The 21,458-nt window shown below is 35.9% G+C and overlaps 1 protein-coding gene across 7 annotated transcripts in view; it reads left to right on the top strand.

The window, feature by feature from the left end:
- The window catches only part of LOC127507115 (cytosolic carboxypeptidase 4), a 232,046-nt gene that overhangs the window by 133,707 nt on the left and 76,881 nt on the right, over positions 1-21,458 (top strand). For all 7 annotated transcript variants that reach the window (XM_051884020.1, XM_051884017.1, XM_051884019.1 and 4 more), the window contains 5 exons: positions 288-436; positions 3,037-3,124; positions 3,283-3,412; positions 4,440-4,593; positions 18,004-18,184. In XM_051884020.1, the coding sequence (XP_051739980.1) occupies positions 288-436; positions 3,037-3,124; positions 3,283-3,412; positions 4,440-4,593; positions 18,004-18,184 (702 nt within the window). The remainder of the gene's footprint in view (positions 1-287; positions 437-3,036; positions 3,125-3,282; positions 3,413-4,439; positions 4,594-18,003; positions 18,185-21,458) is intronic.

The following is a 21,458-nucleotide window of genomic DNA, read 5'->3' as shown; positions in this document are numbered from 1 at the left end:
TTTCTACTCTTTCAGCAAGCTTGTCTCGTCAACGCATGCAAGATCAAATCAAAGACGCTGTCTACAGAGCAGTTCCGATGCGCTTAAATAAAAGAGCCGACGTTATATTTTTCCAAATGAAATGCGGCAGCGTAACAACAGATAGGGACGGAGTGAGAGATTTCTCTCTGTCGTTTACGCAACACATTTCTCAGTCTCTCTCTCTCATTACATCTCTCCTATTCTCTCTTACACCCACTTTGTCTGATTTTTTTTCCTGTCTGTCTCTCTTTCACACTCTCTCTTAGTCATGAATATGATTTGATTCTTAATGCTGATGTCAGCTCCTCTGCACACTATCAATGGTTCTATTTTGAAGTCAGTGGCATGGTGGCCGGTGTGCCTTATCGTTTCAACGTCATCAATTGTGAGAAAGGAAACAGCCAGTATAACTACGGTAAGTCATATGTTAGTGATTACATGGAGCCATGTAGTATATCCTATTCCTGGATCAGCATATGTTGTTCCAGAAACCAGGGTTATTATAATTAACTAAAACTAAAACTAAAACTTTTTTTTTTTTTAATTGTTTGTTGAAATAAATTAAAAGTTAATTATAAAATAAAATAAAATATATATTTTTTATTTTTATTTTTTTATTTCAGCTTGTTGCCAAAACAGCATTTCTCATTTTCATTTAGTTTAACTTGACATACCAAATTAACTAAAACTAAAACTGAAATAAAAATTAATAAAAACTATAGACATACACTGTACATATACATACACAAAAATTTCACAATATTACTTTTTTTTAATCAAATAAATGACGCCTTGGTGAGTATAAGAGACTTCTTTTAAAAACATTACAAATCTTACTGATCCCAAACTTTTGAATGGCAGTGTATATAAAAAAACAATAACAAGAATGACAAAATCACACAACAAAATGACTAAAACGTTAACGAAAATGAAAATGGATTTTCACATGAAAATGCATGTGAAAAACAAAAATAAACCATTAAAAATATTAAAAAACTGTAATAGTACCTCAATAATACTAAAATACCACTGCCAATAATCACAATAAATAATAACTAACGAGTATTTAATCCAAGATACACTTTTTAATATTAAATTTTGGTACATAACTCATTCTGTATCTTTTGTGGTATGAACATGATCTCCTCAAATCACCACAAGTTGTGTCCTATTTGTGTAAACAATGCTGTGTTTCTTATGTGGGCCAGGTGAGGGTTATAAGAGCTGTTTTTAATACCGCCTGCTAAAGTTGAATGTTCTACAATTGTTCTAGATGCCACTAATTTTGACATCCCTCTCCTCCCAAATGAAATACAGTACTCCATTGCCACCAGCACAACCAGCTTAACAAGATGCCACAGTGGTAGCAGCTAAATCATATCTTAGCCTCACATTGCTCTCAGACGCAGCGGTGGGCCTGAGCAGCTCTTAAATCTGACACTAGCCGTATATTCCCAGAAAAATACAGTGCTTCGGCATTTCCGAGTTCCTCCCCCGATAAAGCGCTTTCAATGGCCCTTGACTGCCTTTTCTTCATTTTGGTGTGCAGCTGGGCATTTTAAGAGACTCGTGCTGGCCCGAAGTCAGTGTTTTATGTCTTTATATTAAACGAGATGTCCTTTACTTTTGACCTTATTTGAGTTTGAGTAAAACTTACTCCCAACAAACATATACTTTGAGAGAATGCATTTCAAGGAATTCAACATCTCTTTCTCGGGGAGTGAGTGTTTTGAAGAAATGCCATGTTCAGCATTTTAGTTTTAAGAAAGGAATGTCCTGCCTTTCCATTGAAAGAGCTGATCAGCTTTTTTTTTTTTTTTCACCCAAAAATGACATTTCGGTCATTAATTACTCACCCTCATGTCATTTCAAACCGGTAAGACCTTCATTCATCTTCGTAACACAAATAAAGATATTTTTGATGAAATCCAAGAGGTTTCTGAATCACACATAGGCAGCAACGTCATTGCACCTTTCAAGGTCCAGAAAGGTAGTAAAGACATCATTAAAATAGTCCACATGACTACAGTGGTACAACCTCAATGTTATGAAGCGACGAGAATACTTTTTGTGCACAAAAACAAAACAAAAATGATGACTTTATTCAACAATTTCTTCTCTTCTCTGTCATGTGTAAATATCTTAATTTGTGTTCCAAAGATGAACGAATGTCTTATGGTTTTGGAATGACATGAGGGTGAGTAATTAATGACAGAAATTAAATTTTTGTGTGAACTAACCCTTTAAATATACCTGCTCTATGACAGTTTTGGTGATTTTAGCTTTCCTCATTCAAAATATTTAGAATTTACCTTAATGACTTTTTTTTTAATTAGAAAAATCTATCTATCAGTTTTTAAAAACTGCTTTCTAGTTTAATATATTTTAAAATGTAATTTATTCCTGTGATGGCGAAGCTGAATTTTCAGCATCATTACTCCAGTCTTCAGTGTCACATGATCCTTCAGAAATCATTCTAATGTGCTGATTTCGTGCTCAAGAAACTTTTACTATTAATTTCAAATAAGAACAGCATTTTTTAAAAAATATAAATCTTTTGTAATACTATAAATATATTCAGTGTCACTTTTAACCAATTTAATGCATCTTTCACTCAGTTCACACAGAATGTGTTTTTGCTGATAAAAATATGAAACACGTGTTAATGGAATGAAAAAAAAAAAAAAAAAAACTAAAACACGCTTTTTAAAAGGTAAACATCTTTTAACTTGAGCACCGCGTTTTTAGAAAGCTCTGAGATGCTTCAAACTGTATATGTTTACCTATTAAATTCAGGGTAGACCCCACAATTATTTGATTTTTATATTTTAATAATTATTTGATTTGGCACTTGGCCATACTAAAAACACACACTTTTATTGTCACTGTTGTTGTGCAAAAGCTAAGATTCTGCATATTTAAATTACTCAATGACCTTTAAATGACTGAATGTTTGACATTGTTTGATAACTGTAGCATTGTTAGATGGTTTTAAAGTAGCCTGTGCTGTTTTAGGCATGCAGCCTGTGCTGTACTCTGTGAGAGAGGCTCTAGAGGGAAGACCACACTGGGTGCGAACAGGCTCTGAAATCTGCTATTACAGGTACTTTGCTTTTGCATTTCACTTCAGTTCTTCACATTTAACCTCACATTTTGTCACTTCACCTCACTTTACTGTACTTTTTTCTGGAAAAAGTTACATCTTTTCTTTATTCAGTATATTGCACTTGTAGCATCTAATTGTGCTTTTGACTTCCACAGAAATCATTTCTATCCTAGAAGAGGTCAAAAATGTTCTTTCTACACCCTGACCTTCACAGTGACCTTTCACCATGATGATGACGTGTGCTACTTGGCCTACCACTACCCGTACACGTACACCACCCTTCAGGTGCCTGGAATCACTTACTTTGTGTGACTGTGTGTCCTCTAATATTGTCATGGAGATGATAATAAAACCTAGTAGAGTTGTCAAAAGTACCGACTTCGGTACCAGTCGGTACTGAAATTGTGAAAATTTTGAAACTATTTACAACGTTTTTGAAGTGTTGATCATTGAAGCCAATCACAGACATATCTGATGAGCGTGTCAACACAATAGCCAATCAGAGGCATTTACGAATCCGCTCAACAGCTCTCAAAGCGTCACATTTTAAAATTTCTGTACCGACTTGGTACCGAATCGGTACTTTTGACAACTCTAAACCCTAGTCATAATTAATAATTCACCAAAATGATTTTTTTACTGAAACGCAAATGTAAACATTTAAATGGTGGCTGACATTTATTCAAACATACATTAAATAATGACAATCACAGATATGATGAATATGTAATATAGTGTATATATTTAGCAAAATGCGCCTCTAGAGTCATTTTTTCTAGTTGACTATCACGCTATGGACATTAAATGGCTTTCCTGAGGTTTGTAACATTACGTGACATTGTTTACAAGCAGTTTTATTGACGTCTTTCTGCGGTTGGAATGCTGATTGAGCGAATTGTTTTGAATTAGAAAATTGACAGAATTTGAAAGCTCTGACTCTGAAAAGCTAATTGGGATTATTGGATGGTAGATGCGCTACAAATAATGTTTAGTGAAGGTTTGAAAACAGCATAGACTAAAAGATCTCAGTTCATCAAAATCGATTTAAATCGAGAAATCATTATTGTCAACCCAGTCATAGTGTCCATACAGCTGACATGCTTACCTGTTGTAGGTTATCTATATTGTGTGCATGAAATAGACACTGATACAGTCAAAACACGCCATTGGAGGAGCGCTAATTAAATGCCACCATTTCAGTCAATGATTTCAGCCCTTTTAAACTGATATATTCTTGATTGCCGAAATTTCGGTGCATTGCTAGTCATAATGGCTAATGACTAAAGCAAATGTTTTTACAATTGTTCTCTAGACTCATCTGAAGATGTTGGAGAAGTCAGTCGACCCACGGAAAGTTTTCTTCAGGCAACAAAACCTCTGCGACACGCTGGCGGGGAACTCCTGCTCCTTAGTCACGATCACAGCCTGCCCCACTTCCAGAGCCTGGAAACATCTGCACCAGCTGCGTAAGTCTGACAGTAAAACTCGCAATGAGTCAGATTTATGCTCTTGTGTGTCAACACACCTGTGTACTGAACGTCTGATGCTGCTTTGGGTTTGTATTCAGCAGTGAAGGTGTGTGTGTGTGTATGTGTATGTGTGTGTGCTCTTACAATCTGGCAGATCTTCAAGGTGCTCGGAGCATCTGAGCTTTGACACCTCCTGTCAGAGGAGGAGTTGAGGAGCTTCAGTGTGTGTGTGTGTGTGTGTGTGTGTGTGTGTGTGTGTGTGTGTGTGTGTGTGTGTGTCTTTTTGGGTGGGTGGGTTGGTGGATGTATGTGTGGAGGAAACCGTTAGATGGGATGACTGTGCTTGACTCACTACCCGAGACATATGTTATGCCAGGGGACAAAAAGTTAAAAGGACTTGGAGAGCTCATATAGATTGAGAGGAAGCCAGGTTGAATCTTTCTTGTTGGTAGTCGCTTCAAAGGCAACATGAAATCAAAACGGATCCGTTTTAGTTTAATAATAAATATCCTTGTATTATTGTGTTTTATTTGTCAGTGTACATTATTTAAAACATTTTGTTTTCATTATAATCAATGTTATCTTGTCCACAGAAACACATTTCTTTTGTCGTGGCATAACCAAGGCCGTACATTTAACCAATAATATCATAGCCTATTTTTCATGAAAGACACCTTTTAATGAAAGGCAAAAAGATAATAAATAAATAAAAAATAAAATAAAAAAAAGATTAATTTATTTATTTGATTTTTATTACTTTTCTTAAAGGAACTTGGAGCATAATTAATTATTTTATTAAATCATACAAATCAGAAAAAAATAGGTACAAGATTTCTCGTCGAGGTGAAAAGCTGTCTCGCGATATTGCCATGACTGAGTGTGAGGGTGAAATTAGGATAAAATACTCCTCAACTGTCATTTTGCTTTTTATAGAAAAAAAACCCCATTTAATTTAACTGGATAATGGTTGCTTCAATTCCATCCAGCTCATCCAGCGTGAGCTGCAGAGTTGCATCAGAAATCAGAGTTCACTGATCTTGTGACAAGAGTAAGTGACGAGATGACTGACGAGACCATGGCGGAGGATTCGTTGCACAACAGAGCCTTAGCATCTGACAAATGTCTTCTATTGTAGAATGCACGCTCAGCACCGCCGCTCCCTATTTACAGAATACACGCAATTGCAAAATCGAAAGCAAAAATAAAACGTGATTTCAATACCCCCACATTTTGAGAGCGGCTCCCTGATGCATATAAATATCTCCCAGTATGAAACCTATCTTAGGCTGGGCTATGTTGTTGTAACCATCTTGTATCATGCTTGAAGAAAAATTTGCTCTCTATTCGATGACTTTGATTATGGTTGCACTTATTGTTTGCACTTAAGAGAAAACGGTGTTCATTTTTATTTATGCTGTTTTTATTTCTATGATCAATTTGTGGAAATGAGTTCAGTTAGGAGGTCAAAAGTTGTAGAAGCTCATAAATCATGTACAGTTCTAAGGTCTGAAGAGTCTCATTCTTGTGAACTCAATCTTTTGTCTCATCTCGTCTCGTGAGTGTCTCGTCACACCTCTATTTATTTGTCTTTTTGCCTTTATTAGATAAATTAAGGTGTAAACGGGATCCAAATCCGACCACTCAAATGTGCTGTGAGACAGATCACATGAATTATGTTTGTAGCTTTGTTAGTTGCAACCTAGTTTTGAGTGGCACACTTTTTTTGAACTCATTTGATCATGTTCATGTCTAATGAAGGATCTAGCAAAAGCAGTTGGTGGCGGGTTACTGTCTTGAATCTGTACTCATACCCGCTCTTGCATTAGAGCTGACAGGTGTGACTGTCAACTGCAGGTGAAACTGCAGAGATAGATGTTTCAGACTGAAGGAAGACCTAGAGGGACACACTGGGACATGCTGACCCAGCTGTGGGCCACTTCCTCTGGGTAGCACGGTACTCACCAACCCTCGTCTCCTGATGAATATGGAGGCGAGACATCTGCAGCTTTCTCCCTATAGACCGACATGGAGCATCTGGCTTGGTTGGGGGTGGAGGGACGGCCCGTTCCGATCAACCGACTGCTGACAGTCCCCAAGACACTCCGACATACTGCAAAGTGACCTGCTGACAATTCCCAAAGACTGCCGAACACCGTGACCTGCTCGCTAACTTGAAACTTGTGCTATTGATCAAAGACTGTCCATTATTAGCGCATGTACATTAGCTGTGCCTGAACCGTGTGTGCTCATTTGCGTACGCTAGTGTAATCAAATCACACATATGGGCTTTCTTCAAAAATTTTGGATGATTATTATTTATTATTTAACTTATTTTTTGTTAGTAGATGTGCTGTTTTAACACTTCAATGATCAACATACCAATTATAAAATCAAAATATGTTGGAAACAAGCACAGTGTTGGGGAAAGTTACTTTTAAAATTAACATACTTATATATATATATTTATTGAATTTCTCTTAAAAAAAATTTGTTATTATAGAAGCCAGTTTCTATTTAGGAAAAAACGTAATTGTGACTTTACAGTTGTGGCTATTTTTCTCAAAATGTAATTTTATATTGACAATACTGTAACATTATTTCTTGTAATTGCGACTTTATAGCTCATATTGTGACTTTGTATTATATAACTGCGACTATATTTCTTCTATAACATCTAATGCAATTCAATCTGGATAGAATGTGCATTTTTATTGTAAAAAGTATACACATTTTGATAAAATATAATTAGAAAAAAAAAAAAAACGAGTTACAAGCTACATCTTATAAGTGGCCGTATCATCAGGACACTGACAATTAATTTGTTGTATACATTTGCAACTGTAACTGAATTCTTCTTAAAATCGCTGCTTAAATAGAAATAAGTTCTAGTACAGTTCCATCCAAATATGTATGGTCTACCAAATTTGAAGAAAATAGTTTTCCCATCAGTCGACACACGGTACTGTTGTGACAGCCGCAGCAGCAGTCAAACACAGCCTCACCGCAGTGAACAGCATCCAGCGAGATTCACATGGCTCTGTGTAAACATCAAGCCCGAAACACGCGCACTCACACATGCAGGGCACCTCATCCATCTGTCATCGTCCTGCTGAGTGTGTCGTCCCAGCTGACACCATGCCGAAACATCACAGTGCATTTCATTAATCTGAACATCCGTACAAAAAAAACCTCCTCCAACAGGAAGAGGCTGTGTCAGTAAATCAGACTTGCTAGAATAGATTAATTGATCTATCTATCTATCTATCAAAGATATATATATATATATATATATATATATATATAAATAATATTAGGGCTGTCAAACAATTAAAATTTTAAATCTAATTAATTGCATGATGTGGCAATTAATTAATTGCTCGCAAATTAATCGCACATTAAATTTGGCTGAGAAATTACCCCTAAAAGACAATTTAAAGTCATTGTTGTGTTAAATGAGAAAATCATCAAATAGACATCACAAAAAGTAGCTTTAGAAAGAAACATTATATTTGATTCAACATAGAATTTATTACACATAAACTTTTAGGCTACAACGGCCATGAGGGTGAGTAAATGATGACAGATTTTTCATTATCATAGAACCGTAACTTTAATGTTTTTTTTTATTAATATGGAATATGAAATTATTTTTTATAATAAAATAATACTCTCAATAAGAAACTAAAACTGCCAGGAGGTGGCGGTAAATGTCTAAATGAGTAAGTCAGTGGTTGGTTGGTTGGTCGATTGATTGATTGATTGATTCATTCATTCATTCATTCGATTCATACATTTGATTCATTCAAATGGCTGATTCATTCAGGAATTAAGTAAATGGCTCTCTTTATGAATGAGCCATTAAATTCCACCGATTCGTTTAAAATTCAGAAACACCGCTGTGTTGCTTGGAGACGCACAATCGGTCTGCTATGGCCTTATAGGTAACAAAAACAGACATTATTGTTTCTAAAATATAACACAGTTTTGACTTATTTATTGAACTGTTGTATAAAATCAGTATCACATTTTCACTTGTGCTATTCGGAAAACAAAATCAGCACTCGTGTGATATTGCACTCATTGCTTGTGTGATATAGCTTAACTATATCATGAGACAATATTTATATTGCCTCATACAGGGGCACTTTTGCCCCAATATCTTGAATTTTAGGGGCATATAACTTCATTCTATAGGCTCCATCATGCTGTGAGTTGTTGCCCTGCATCATGTTCATCACCAATCAACTGTATGAAATGTCAGATGACCCAGGTCTGGGGCAGGGCGGGTGCGTTAAATGCGTTAATAATTTTAACGCGTTATTTTTTTCCATAACTAATTAATTAAACTAACATTTTAAATTGACAACCCTAATATAAATCCTATTAATATAAATCTGTTAACTATGTTTAATGCATATTTTTGCTTTTAAAAATGACACCCATTTCATAGATTGACATGTTTTAATATTAATTTAATTTCAAATGAACATACTGTACTTGTGAACTGTACGTGTACGGCTGCTATCTGTGGCAAAATGCGTCAACAAACTCTGACATTTGCTTGTCGGAGGATTACACCTTAATTAGCACATTGGGGTTTAGCAGCATTAGCACATGAGCTTTGCCTTTACACATAGTAGGATTTTCATAATCACTTTACAATTTCTCTCAGATGCAGGACTTATGAGAACTCCCGTCCGCCGCATTATTGAATTAAAGGCCTCAGATATGATTAACTGTAATCATGGTGCCCCACATCAATCACCACAAACAAATTAGGCCGCTTTTATAAGCCAATGGTGATTAGGAGGTGGTGCGGGTCATGGCTCGTTTCTGTGCGTACAAGAGAGAAAGTGACTGGACATCATTGTGGAATGAGGACTTGTTAATTTGACATATCAGACGAGCCATGTCAGCTTTTGTTTATTATTAAAGTTATGTAGCTGACCAACAGAACAACATGGATTAATGCGGCAGCAATTCAACTGGATAAACTTACGGCTTAATTTGTGGTTGGTGTATTTGCATAACTCTCAGGGATTCTCACAGGCTTCTAATTAAACAAATCCCTTTGATTAGCTGTACCTGTAAACAACACCAGCATACTGTACATTTACACTTTTGTGCTTTCTTACAAAAGCGTCAGTCAAAATGTCTTGCAGCACTCCCTAAATAACAAAGATGTCATGTTACATAACAAAAACTATTTTAGTTGACTGTTATTTGTGTGCGTTGCCTTGAGGTGTATATCACTAAACAGGAAGGTTATATTTTTTTGCTATTATGTATTTGGGACATTCTGGGTGCTATGCAAGAAATTAAACTTTCTTTATAGTGAAGAGTATTTTTATATTGTCAGTCTTCCCATAAAAAAGGCAAATATCCATGAATTGTAAAACTTGTTCCAAGATCCCAGGAAATTCCTATAGTTAATATAATTTTCTATAATACTTTTTAACTATATACTTTTTTCTAGCTATTACTCTAGTGCATTATTTAAATGAATATATTATTATTATTAATATTATTATTAAATAAATCAATAAATTATATGTACATGTTATATATATATATATATATATATATATATACACACACACTATATACATACATATACATATATATATACATATATATATATATATATATATATATATATATATATATATATGAGTCATTGACGAATAAGGTTTTTAAAAGTGTAAAAAAACAAAAATAATGGAGACATTAATTTTGAAGTTTTATTAAGTGTTATCAATGAGATTGTGGTTTTTATAATCAATTAACACTGCTTTTGTAATTTTTTACAAGATGAAGATGACCAAAAAAGTCATTCGGTTTAACCAAAATTTCGGTTTTACCGAATGACACTTTTGGTTATACCGAATGACAATATTTCAAACAATGCTAACAGGTTGATATCTAGCTAGCTAGCAAAAGGACAATCAAACATTTTATATTTAGTACAAGTTTTTAAAATATTAAATTTTTTCTGTTTTATATAGCGGTTGTACCAAATGACCTGATGTTTCGGGACATGCGTATGAGCAAGTGAAAACATGAATTTTTCAAATAGTTAAGAGAGAGTTAGTTACTTTGCTTCACGACCGTGTAGTCCTGTAAAGGTGTCTGAATGATGTCACATCCTGTCACATGATATTGACCGCATGACTTGATCCAAAATAGTCCCTTTATATTGGTTACTCCGAATGACATCAATGAAATTCTTTTTTTCAGACATTCTTTCTCATAACAAAGCAACGACTTCTATAAAACATATGCTGTTATAAAATCATGCCAGAATAAAAAATATATACATTTATTTCATTTTAAGATATTTTAATCACAAATGAATTGGCTGTATTGGCCTTTGGATGGTTAAACCGAATGACCTTTTGACACTTCAAAATATGTTGTTCAAAATATAATTAAAACCTTTTGAATTAAATAGAAGAGATCTAGTTGTACTATCTTACATACTTTGAATGTCATATCTTTGTTTTTTATTATTATTAAGGCCTTTGGACAGTAAAATTACCTGTCACGTCATTGACCCATATGTGTGTGTGTGTATATATATATATATATATATATATATATATATTATATTTACAGTATGTTTACAGCACTGTCCAAAGCAAAATCTGGGTAAGAGACAAAAAAAAAAGAAAAAAATTGATGTGATTTATTTGCCTTAAAGGAACACTCCACTTTTTTTGAAAATAGGCTCATTTTCCAACTCCCCTAGAGTTAAACAGTTGAGTTTTATTGTTTTCGAATCCATTCAGCCGATCTCCGGGTCTGGCGGTCCCACTTTTAGCATAGCTTAGCATAGTTCATTGAATCTGATTAGACCGTCAGCATCTCGCTCAAAAATGACCAAAGAGTTTCGATATTTTTCCTATTTAAAACTTGACTCTTCTGTAGTTACATTGTGTACTAAGACCGACGGAAAATGAAAAGTTGCGATTTTCTAGGCCGATATGGCTAGGAACTATACTCTCATTCCGGCGTAATAATCAAGGAACTTTGCTGCCATACCATGGAGCCATACCATTGCAGCAGGCGCAATGATATTGCGCAGCATCTCTCACAAATGTCTCCATGGTTGCAATGCACGCTCCCTGTGCAAGCAGGGTCACAGGTGCTGCGTAATATCATTGCGCCTGCTGCACCCATGGTACGGCAGCAAAGTTCCTTGATTATTACGCCGGAATGAGAGTATAGTTCCTAGCCATATTGGCCTAGAAAATCACAACTTTTCATATTCCTTCGGTCTTAGTACACTATGTAACTACAGAAGAGGAATAAATAGGAAAAATATCGAAACTCTTTGGTCATTTTTGAGCGAGATGCTAATTGTCTAATCAGATTCAATGAATTATGCTAAGCTATGCTAAAAGTGACCTGGAGATCGGCTGAATGGATTCGAAAACAGTTGAGTTTTACCGTTTAACTCTAGTGGAGTTGGAAAATGAGCCTATTTTCAAAAAAAGTGGAGTGTTCCTTTAACCATAACCTTTCTGATTTTTCTGAAAAAAAAAAAAAAACAACAACAACAAAAAACATTATATTAGGAATTCACATGACCTTGCATGATTTAAAAAAAATTCAGTGTGATGCAAAAAAGGTGTGACACAATTGTTAAAATTACATATACATTTATTTGGCTGGGCCATGAAGAATTGATAAATGTTTTCCAGCCGTTGACAATTTAGAAAAGCCCCTTAAACATGTGTTAACAGAAATACAGGTTCTTATCTGTTAGTCACATTGCCCATTCCTTCTGCTGACAGTGAATGATAAATCCTATTTGCAATACCTTTCTGCTTGCGTTTGACTTTACATTAACAATCTGTCCTCCATGCATCCTGCAGCCTACATGTTTCTTTCTCCCTCTCTCTTTTCGCCATCTGTTCTGTCGCTCTGTCCTTCATGTTCACATAGTCTCTTCAAATAGACGTCATAACCTCCATTTCACCCACAGTCCACTGGACAGAATCCAGAAACTGGGCTACATTACGTGAAAATAATGACTTCGCTGTTCGGTTTTACCCCTTTTTTCAACTGAAATTCTGCTCTAGCTAATGCTCGGCTGGAAGATCTGTGAACAACTCTCAGTAGTGGCACATTCTCACTGATTTGAGAGCAGAATGGTGATGTAACTGATTTTCACATGATATTTGTAAAATAATTGCCTGCCATTTTATTTTAGGCCGAAAAAGATTTTGAGTTTTGTGGAGATATTTTAAAATGGATAATTTGATTAAACATCTTTACACTTTCATGAGATGGTTTTGATGCAATAATGAAACGTTATTTAAAATTAAATGTACTTTTTTATATATATTTTTCAGTGTTGTTAGTGTTCTAATGGACATTTGAAAAATATCAGGGAATTTCAAAAGTGTGATTTCCAAATCTGTAATGTCTGGAACTAGTAAATTTTAAGACATTAGTGAAAACGTTAGGAAATTCCTGTATTCAAAATCATTTTATAATGTATTTTACAGCCAGTGCACTTGTAGTTATGTTCAGTTGTAAAATATTTAAATATTTTAATAAAATGTATTTAATATAGTGTTTTGATTAGGTATTATTGATATCTTAATATATTTCAGATCTGTTGTTATCTGTTTAATATCTACCGTCTATTGTTACGGGTGTGTAGTTCATACACAGGAATAAATCTCAATGCATAAAATAAAGGTTATGTGTCTAAATGAAGGATACAGTTATAAAATCAGATAATATGGTTGTAAAATACAGATGCCTTCATTGTAAAAACTAGGATGACCCCATTATAAAAAAATACAGACACATATAACAGTGAATCCTCTTGTCGCGGAAAGTGTCTCCCTGCAGATCGCTTTTGGTGAAACTGTCATGCTAAACGGGATTACTCTTGATAATTAACAACCCAAGAAATGAGCACGAGCGAGATTCCTATGAAACACTTTTAATTAATAAAAGGCTAAATTAAAAGCTGCATTTTCATAAGCTTTGCAGGGCAAATTCATCTCATGATTACAAATGGACAAGTCTGATACGTTCTAATTGGACCTGATTTGCATATACAGGAAAGGATTACAGAGATTGGCTTTGATAGCTTAAGGCTGGCTTTGTACTTCATGATCAAGAGGCGGAGACTTTTTCTCCCTGGGCATGTATATGAGCGAAGAGTGTGTTAGTATGTTCCACTGATGATTAAAAATGTATCACACATTTATAGCAAAATAATATGACTGGCAGACAGATATGAACATTTATTTACAGTGGTGGAGTCTATGTCTAGGTGTAGGTCTAAGTTTAGGTTGTTGTCTTTGGACATTTTAAAGTGTAATACTAGCAGCTAATTTGTTACTCTGTGTTGATATTTAGGATAAGTCTTCAACCTCTCATCTTAGACTTAGTTCTAGACCTGTAAATTAGACATACACCCATACTATGTCTATGACTGCTTCTGCAGTATGTTATAACAAATAATTTAAAGGGTTAGTTCACCCAAAAATAAATATTCTGTCATTTATTACTCACCCTCATGTCGTTCCACACCCTTCATTCATCTTCGGAACACAAATTAAGATATTTTTGATGAAATCCAATGGCTCAGTGAGGCCTGCGTTGAAAGCAAGTTAATTAACACTTTCAAACGCCCAAGTACTAAAGACATATTTAAATCAGTTCATGTGACTACAGTGGTTAAACCTTAATGTTATGAAGCAACGAGAATACTTTTTGTGCGCCAAAAAACAAAATAACGACTTTATTCAACAATATTACAAAATGAAGCTTTGAAGCTTTACGAATCTTTTGTTTCAAATGAGTGGTTCGGAGCGCCACAGGTCACGTGATTTCATTAAACGAGGCTTCGTTACGTCATAAGTGTCTTGAAATTTGAGAAACAAATTTGAAACAAAAGATTCATAAAGCTTCGAAGCTTCATGAAGCAGTGTTTTGAAATCGCCCATCACTAGATATTGTTGAATAAAGTCGTTATTTTGTTTTTTGGCGCACAAAAAGTATTCTCGTCGCTTCATAACATTAAGGTACAACCACTGTAGTCACATGAACTGTTTTAAATATAACTTTAGTACCTTTCTAGGCATTTTAAAGTGAAAATTATCTTGCTTTCAGTGCAGGCCTTACTAAGCCATTGGATTTTACCAAAAATATCTTAATTTGTGTTCTGAAGATGAACGAAGGTCTTACGGGTGTGGACATGAGGGTGAGTAATTAATGACAGGAATTTCATTTTTGGGTGAACTAACCCTTTAAGTGCTGCTGTTGAAGTCTGGGTCAAGGTCTAAGTTTGTGTCTAAATCTGGTTATATGTCGGCAAACATTTTAAAGTGTGTGAAACTAACCTAAAGGGTTAGTTCACCCAAAAATGAAATTTCTGTCATTAATTACTCACCCTCATGTCTTTCCAAACCTGTAAGATCTTCGTTCATCTTCGCAACACAAATTAAGATATTTTTGATGAAATCTGAGAGGTTTTGTATCTCCCATAGAAAGCAACGAAATTTCCAAAAATTGTTAACTATCTTAAGTCAGGGTCTAAATTTGGGTTCAAGTCTGGTTATATGTCTGAAGACGTTTTAAATTAACTTAATTTTATAAGTCAAGCTCTGTATTTGGCTCTAAGTCTGATTCTGTCTGAAGATATTTTAAAATGTGTAAAACTAAGTCTGGGTCTATGTCTGGTTCTACATCTGCGTCTCTGTTTGGGTCTATGTCTGGATCTAAGTCTGGTATGTAATACTGCCAACTCAAGGTCTAAGTCAGAGTCTAAGGATCTAAGTCTGGGGTCTAGGTGTACATCTATGGACCATTTAAAGCATGTAATATTAGCAAATGCGTTGCTGTATGTTGACGCTCAAGAAAAGCGCTGGCTTTAGGTCTAAGTCTAGGTCTGTGTCTAAGTCTAAGAATGCCACTTACACATTCTTATAAATCTGAGGACAGGAAAACATTTCATACTCTAGTGGATCTTTATGGAAATCGACTACACTCAAGGAACCCATGAAACCTGTATTTTTTCTTTACATAATGTGCAGTATTATGAGCCCCACTTTAAAAAGCTTTTCCTTTGAATGTCTTAAGTGCCGTTCAACAGAGGCACATAAACCCTGACACACACATTCACATACACACACAAATAGGAAGAAGATAAACCAGCATGTTTTTAGGCAATATCAGTGGGAGGTAAGTTTGCTCAGATAGCCATGAAGCAGCAGGAGAGACAAAGACACAAAAGGGAGTTTTTTTTTGCCCTCTCATCTTCCCGTTTCTTTTTTATTTTCTGTTTTCACTTCTCTTTCTCTTTCTCTGTATACCATTTGGGTTGAAGTCGTCTGTGTGCCAAAGACTCCTCCGTAAACACGCAGTGAAAGCCCGGCTCTTAAAGGATCGGGCTGTACTCTTCCCACTGGGAGCGTGGGAAGACTGACTTGTGTGGTAGCGGCAAAGAGATCTAACGAAGGACTCCATTCTCTCGTAGCTTCACGAAGCACTCCCACGTCTTTATACACTCACTTTTCGTGTGTGGCAGACAACATATATTTTATTGGGCATTTAGCTGTGTGAACATGTAAATGGGATCAAGGCGAAAATACACATTGGAATGGATATGTGGGGGTTTCTTTTCACAGACGGACGAAAATAGCTCCTTGAGCTTATTTGCACAGTGTAGTTTGCTCTTGGATGTAGAATGGAAGATGCACATTAGTTTACAGATTACTGCACGAAAACATTTTTAATTGATAAGACAGAGTGGTGACAAACGGATGTGCAAGAACACCAGAGTGAGAGAGTGTGAAGGCAGAGATGAAGGACAGATGGAGAGAGAATTTAAGTGGAGAGGACAGAGGCTTTGCAGGCAAGACATCATCAGGAGATCAGCCGAACGCATTGAGGGCCTGAAGTCTCTGATTCCGACTTGAATTGGAATTTAAATTATCTCAGTTTTTTTGCAGAGCTGAAGCAGCCGGCTCTTGAGGGAAATTGAGTGCCGTGCACAAAGCTGATGTGATATTTATCAAGCATATTTTATCTGTAGGACACTTTTGTTAGAGATACCTGCTTTTTGTCTGTATTGTTTTGGTATGGTATAGTTATTTTTTAGCATTTAAACTACATTACTCCTTGATCAACTAACAGATTGTTGTTTAAGGGTCAATAACGTGACACTCTTATATATAAACATTAATTTGCACATAGATTATGGTTATGGTTATTTTTTTTAAATTTAATATTAATTATAATTAGTATATATATATCAGGGGCGTTTCCTCCGAGGAGGCAAGGGAGGCAGTGCCTCCTCAAAAAAAAAAAAAAATAGGATGAGAAATGAATCCATATTACATATAAAACAACACAAATATTACAAATTATGACATTAAAAAGAGCGCAAGTCACTTGTATTTCTAAAGGAACACTGCCCAACAGCGACACCCGCAGGTAAAGTTACACAGGAGTCATGCCTCCCTTTCCACTCATAGAAAACCATTAGACCCCTATAGCGTGCGGTGGGTTTTGTGGGGGGTAATTGAGAATGAATGCAAAGTTTTATAGGGGAATGCAAAACTTTTGTGAGAAAACACAAAAGCATTGACTTATTATTTTTCCTCCCATCTCAAATGTTTTTCTATCATCATATCCTTTTAGGGGTTTTGTAACACACACGTGAATGCAGAGATTTCTTAACTTATTTCAAAAGAATTCACTCGTCATCATCTTTTTTTTGCCATCCTTATTTGTCATTGACCCTGAATGCAAAATTGTAGGTTACTATTCGCTTACTATTCACGACAAATGCATGCCATACATTATTATGTCAAAAGGCAGCAATAATGGCATTATCTCATTTTACGGCTCAAAAAAGTGGGAAAAAATCACTCCAGCCTAATTATATGGACGTATTCAGATTCAATTAAATACAGAAAATGAAACGGAGCCGGTGAAAGACTGCATAAACAGAGGCTATGCAGAAACTCATTATGAAATCATCAATACCAGAATCACACAAATTAGTTGCCCCTTCTGCTGTCTTTTGTGGGGCGGCAGCCAGGGCCGTAATAGTCAAGCTAAATTAAATTTTAATGTCTTTTGATAAGCTTTGTCCATCTCTTTTGGCTTTGTAAACTTGCTCAGCAAGGTGATGTAATTTTCCTGTCCAGATGAAACGAGTCGAGGGAGGTGTCAACTGAAAATCTGACATGCCTTAATTGCCGTGTAATGTTGTGTTTTCACACTATTTTCCTGTTTAAAAAATGAGACCTTCACAATAGAAGCTACTCAGTTCATGCCACCGGTTATAGTTTATAGTTTATGTATAATTGTATAATTAGGCAATATGTTTATAAATTTAAAAACCTATTGTCCTCATATTCATGGTTCTTTTAGGTAACCGGCCATGTGTGGTGCTGACAGCAAGAGTTCATCCAGGAGAGAGCAATGCCAGCTGGGTACTGAAGGGCACACTGGAGTTCCTGTGCAGCAGTGATCCTGTAGCCGAGAGCTTGAGAGAGGCCTACATCTTCAAAATCATCCCCATGCTCAACCCTGACGGGGTCATTAATGGCAAGTATGTACACATGCATGCACATTGTGAAAAATGACTTCATTTATTACTTTCAAAACTTTGAATTTAGGGAAAAAATTCAAACTTTGCATTCTGTTGCTCAGCATCTAGCAGTTTTTGAATACAAGAATGTGTGCTGTAATATCGGCACTTTTGCTGTTTGTGTGTTGTTTGATCTCGGTAAGTGTTGTATGAGGAAGAACATTATTCGAGGACTTTTGTATGTTTGTATGAAGGCTGTACTTTGAGTTTGGTTTGCACTTACGGTAGAAAATCCATTTTTTAATAGAATTTATGTACAGATCGGGGGCATGATTCATTTGTGCTTTTTTATTTGTATTATTTAGGAGTTTTAGTATTTATTATTTATATATATATATAATTCTAATCCAGATTTTTTATTTTGGTTCATGATTCTGATTCTGGTTTTGATGGTCTGGTAGACACAAAATAATTTTTAATACTAGACTGATTTATATATTTTTTTATTGTAATTATATAACTTTTTCACATAAATGTATGAATGTGAGGTTTTTTGATTTCTCATTTTTTTTCCAGCAACTCAATAACAGGTCACAAAGATGTCAAACCATGTAGTTTTAAACTAAAAATCTTTCCATCATAGCCTCCAGGTTATATGTGACCTCTCGCCATAATTTCAGTGTAGTAGGTTTCTGCGTTTGGCACTATAATATTAATGATTGCCTTGGGCATCTGTAAGCAGGCTATTTCTTCCTGCCTGAAAGTTCAGCCACCATCTTGTCCAACAGAGCCACACACATTAAGGCAGTCACCTTTTTGCCCTTGGAATTGAGTGCTGAAATGAAAAAGACAAATGCCAGGGTGTTATAATCTACTGGATATCACCATATCTCCACTGCTGTTCTGAGCTAGATAGTATTTACATGTGTAAAACCAATACAGAGGTCAACTCTGTGGCTGAGCCTATTTAACAGCTCTCCTCCCCGGCTTATCAACACTCTATTCACAGTCAGGGAATGATCGATTCTCCTCACAGCTTCCTTACAACCGAGGGTGACCTGATTTCCTCGCAGTGAGACCGGGGTCTCCTCCGTTGCGTGGCCTCCCCCTTATCTCCAGTCATGTGTACAGGAGCTTCTGTATCCCGCGCTATTGATCAGGCATGCTAACTGTATTAGAGCGGATGCTCAGAGAATGGAGGTGTAGATCAGTGGGCGGCGAGTTCTTTCCATCCGAGCGAGGATTTATTCCTCTAGTGACCTCATAACAAGCATGTTAATGAATTCAGACATGATCTCCTGAAGTTATAGGCTCCAAGTTTGGAAATGTGCAATAATCAGAATGTGAACTCTTTTATGGACAAGAGAGATGGGGAAGTGGGTTTGAGACACAAATGTGTAATTCTAATTACAACAGCTCTTAAAAGGATAGTTCACTAAAAGAATTTAAACGGAGTGTCTATTCACACCAAGTGCAAATAGCCCATCTTGTTGGCAGAGGCTATTTACACTAACTCCGCCCACCATTATCTGATTGGGCCAGAGTAAGGTAGGTGGTGTTAGCTTTTGACTGAGTACCAATCCACCTTTTTCTGAACTCATTTTTCTCCCTTTTCCCATCGCATATCTATATGGAAGCTTGTTTCCGCCAGTGAATAAAAAATAAAAAAGGTAATTGCGATTTTTTTTTATTTTTTTATCTCACAATTCTGACTTTTTTTCCTCAGAATTGCGTGATATAAACTCGCAGTTGGGAGTTATAAAGTCAGGATTGAGAGTCTTTTCTTCAGAAATGGACTTTATAACTCATAATAGGTTGTTTGCACATGACTCAAATCTATCAAACCGAGAAACCAAAATGAGCTTTTATCGTTTACGTAACTTATATCGTTTTTTAACTTTAAAAGTTGTCACCTTTTATAGCGTTTTGCGTCTGCTGATACTGAAATAAATATGGATACCTTCTTACCTTTTTTGTTTTTGACTTAAATATTCACATTCTTCATGGTATCGTTTGCAGGGAAGAGAAGATATTTTATCCCTTTGCATGATCATTTGGTGTTTTCACTTTAGTTTTGTACAATTCCATTCACAATGTTGATCTGGTTACCGTGAAAACAGTGTCACGCGGTGCTGCTTCAGCCATCATATGGTAGAAAATGTCCAAAAAAAAAAAAAAAATGTGTACAATAAGCTGACAGAAGTCGATCCATTTCTTTGTTGGAAGGGTGTAAATGTAACTGTAGTTTTGTTTTCTTTGTAAATATTCACTTTCCCATATGACCACGGAGGAGAATCGGAGGAGCATTCAGCAGACAGACACCCTTTATAACAGTCTATGACAGACACCGACACACTGTATTTTTTGTTTTGTTTTTGTTTATTTCAACAAATGACAACCAAAATCAAACCCATAGAAGCTTGTGAACAGTTTTGAAGTGGCTACGTGCAAGTTATACTCATTCACAAGCCAAGTGAGAGTCATACTCGCAAATGTAATGTTAATTATTAAACCAAACAAAATACAACACTTATGTGATTATTTTATTGAGTGATAGGGGGTGGGTTCAATCAGTGACTGTTCGGCGTCTCCCCATCACCACTTCAACCTGCTTCCCTTAGTGTGTTTTTACACATAGAAAAGGCGAAAATTGTATCACACCGTCCAGTTTTTTCCCTGAACGATGATGTGAGTTGCTGTTGCAATTCTCGATTCAGCATAAATTACCTACAATGGCGACATTTTTCACAATCATGACAGAAAATCAAAAATACTGCCCAAACTTCACTAGCAGAAAGGCAGCGTGATATAAACAAACCAGACTAGAACTGAACATGGCATGACAGCAGCTTCACATTCTCTATATCTACCTCCTCGATGGCAGTCAAGTCTTTCAGTTCAGTAGAAAAATCGCTCCTCTTCATAACATAAGGTTCACGTCCAACATATGTTGTGATTTTCTGTTTATACCTTTCTAAACCAGCACAGTACGGACTTTTCTCCATCTCTTCCATTCTAATTTTCACTGCTTGCCCTCCACATTAATTTCGCGCGTCACCAGAACCACGTGATTGCAAACAACCTATTGCGAGTTTATATCTCACAATTCTGAGAAAAGAAGTCAGAATTGCGAGATACTGTATAAACTCTTCTGTATCCCGCGCTATTGATCAGGCATGCTAACTGTATTAGAGCGGATGCTCAGAGAATGGAGGTGTAGATCAGTGGGCGGCGAGTTCTTTCCATCCGAGCGAGGATTTATTCCTCTAGTGACCTCATAACAAGCATGTTGATG

The sequence above is a fragment of the Ctenopharyngodon idella genome, chromosome 24 (assembly GCF_019924925.1).
Source record: "Ctenopharyngodon idella isolate HZGC_01 chromosome 24, HZGC01, whole genome shotgun sequence".
In the NCBI taxonomy this organism is placed as follows: Eukaryota; Metazoa; Chordata; class Actinopteri; order Cypriniformes; family Xenocyprididae; genus Ctenopharyngodon; species Ctenopharyngodon idella.
The sequence above is the reverse complement of the archived record's forward strand: the minus strand, read 5'-3'. Positions and strand labels throughout refer to the sequence as shown.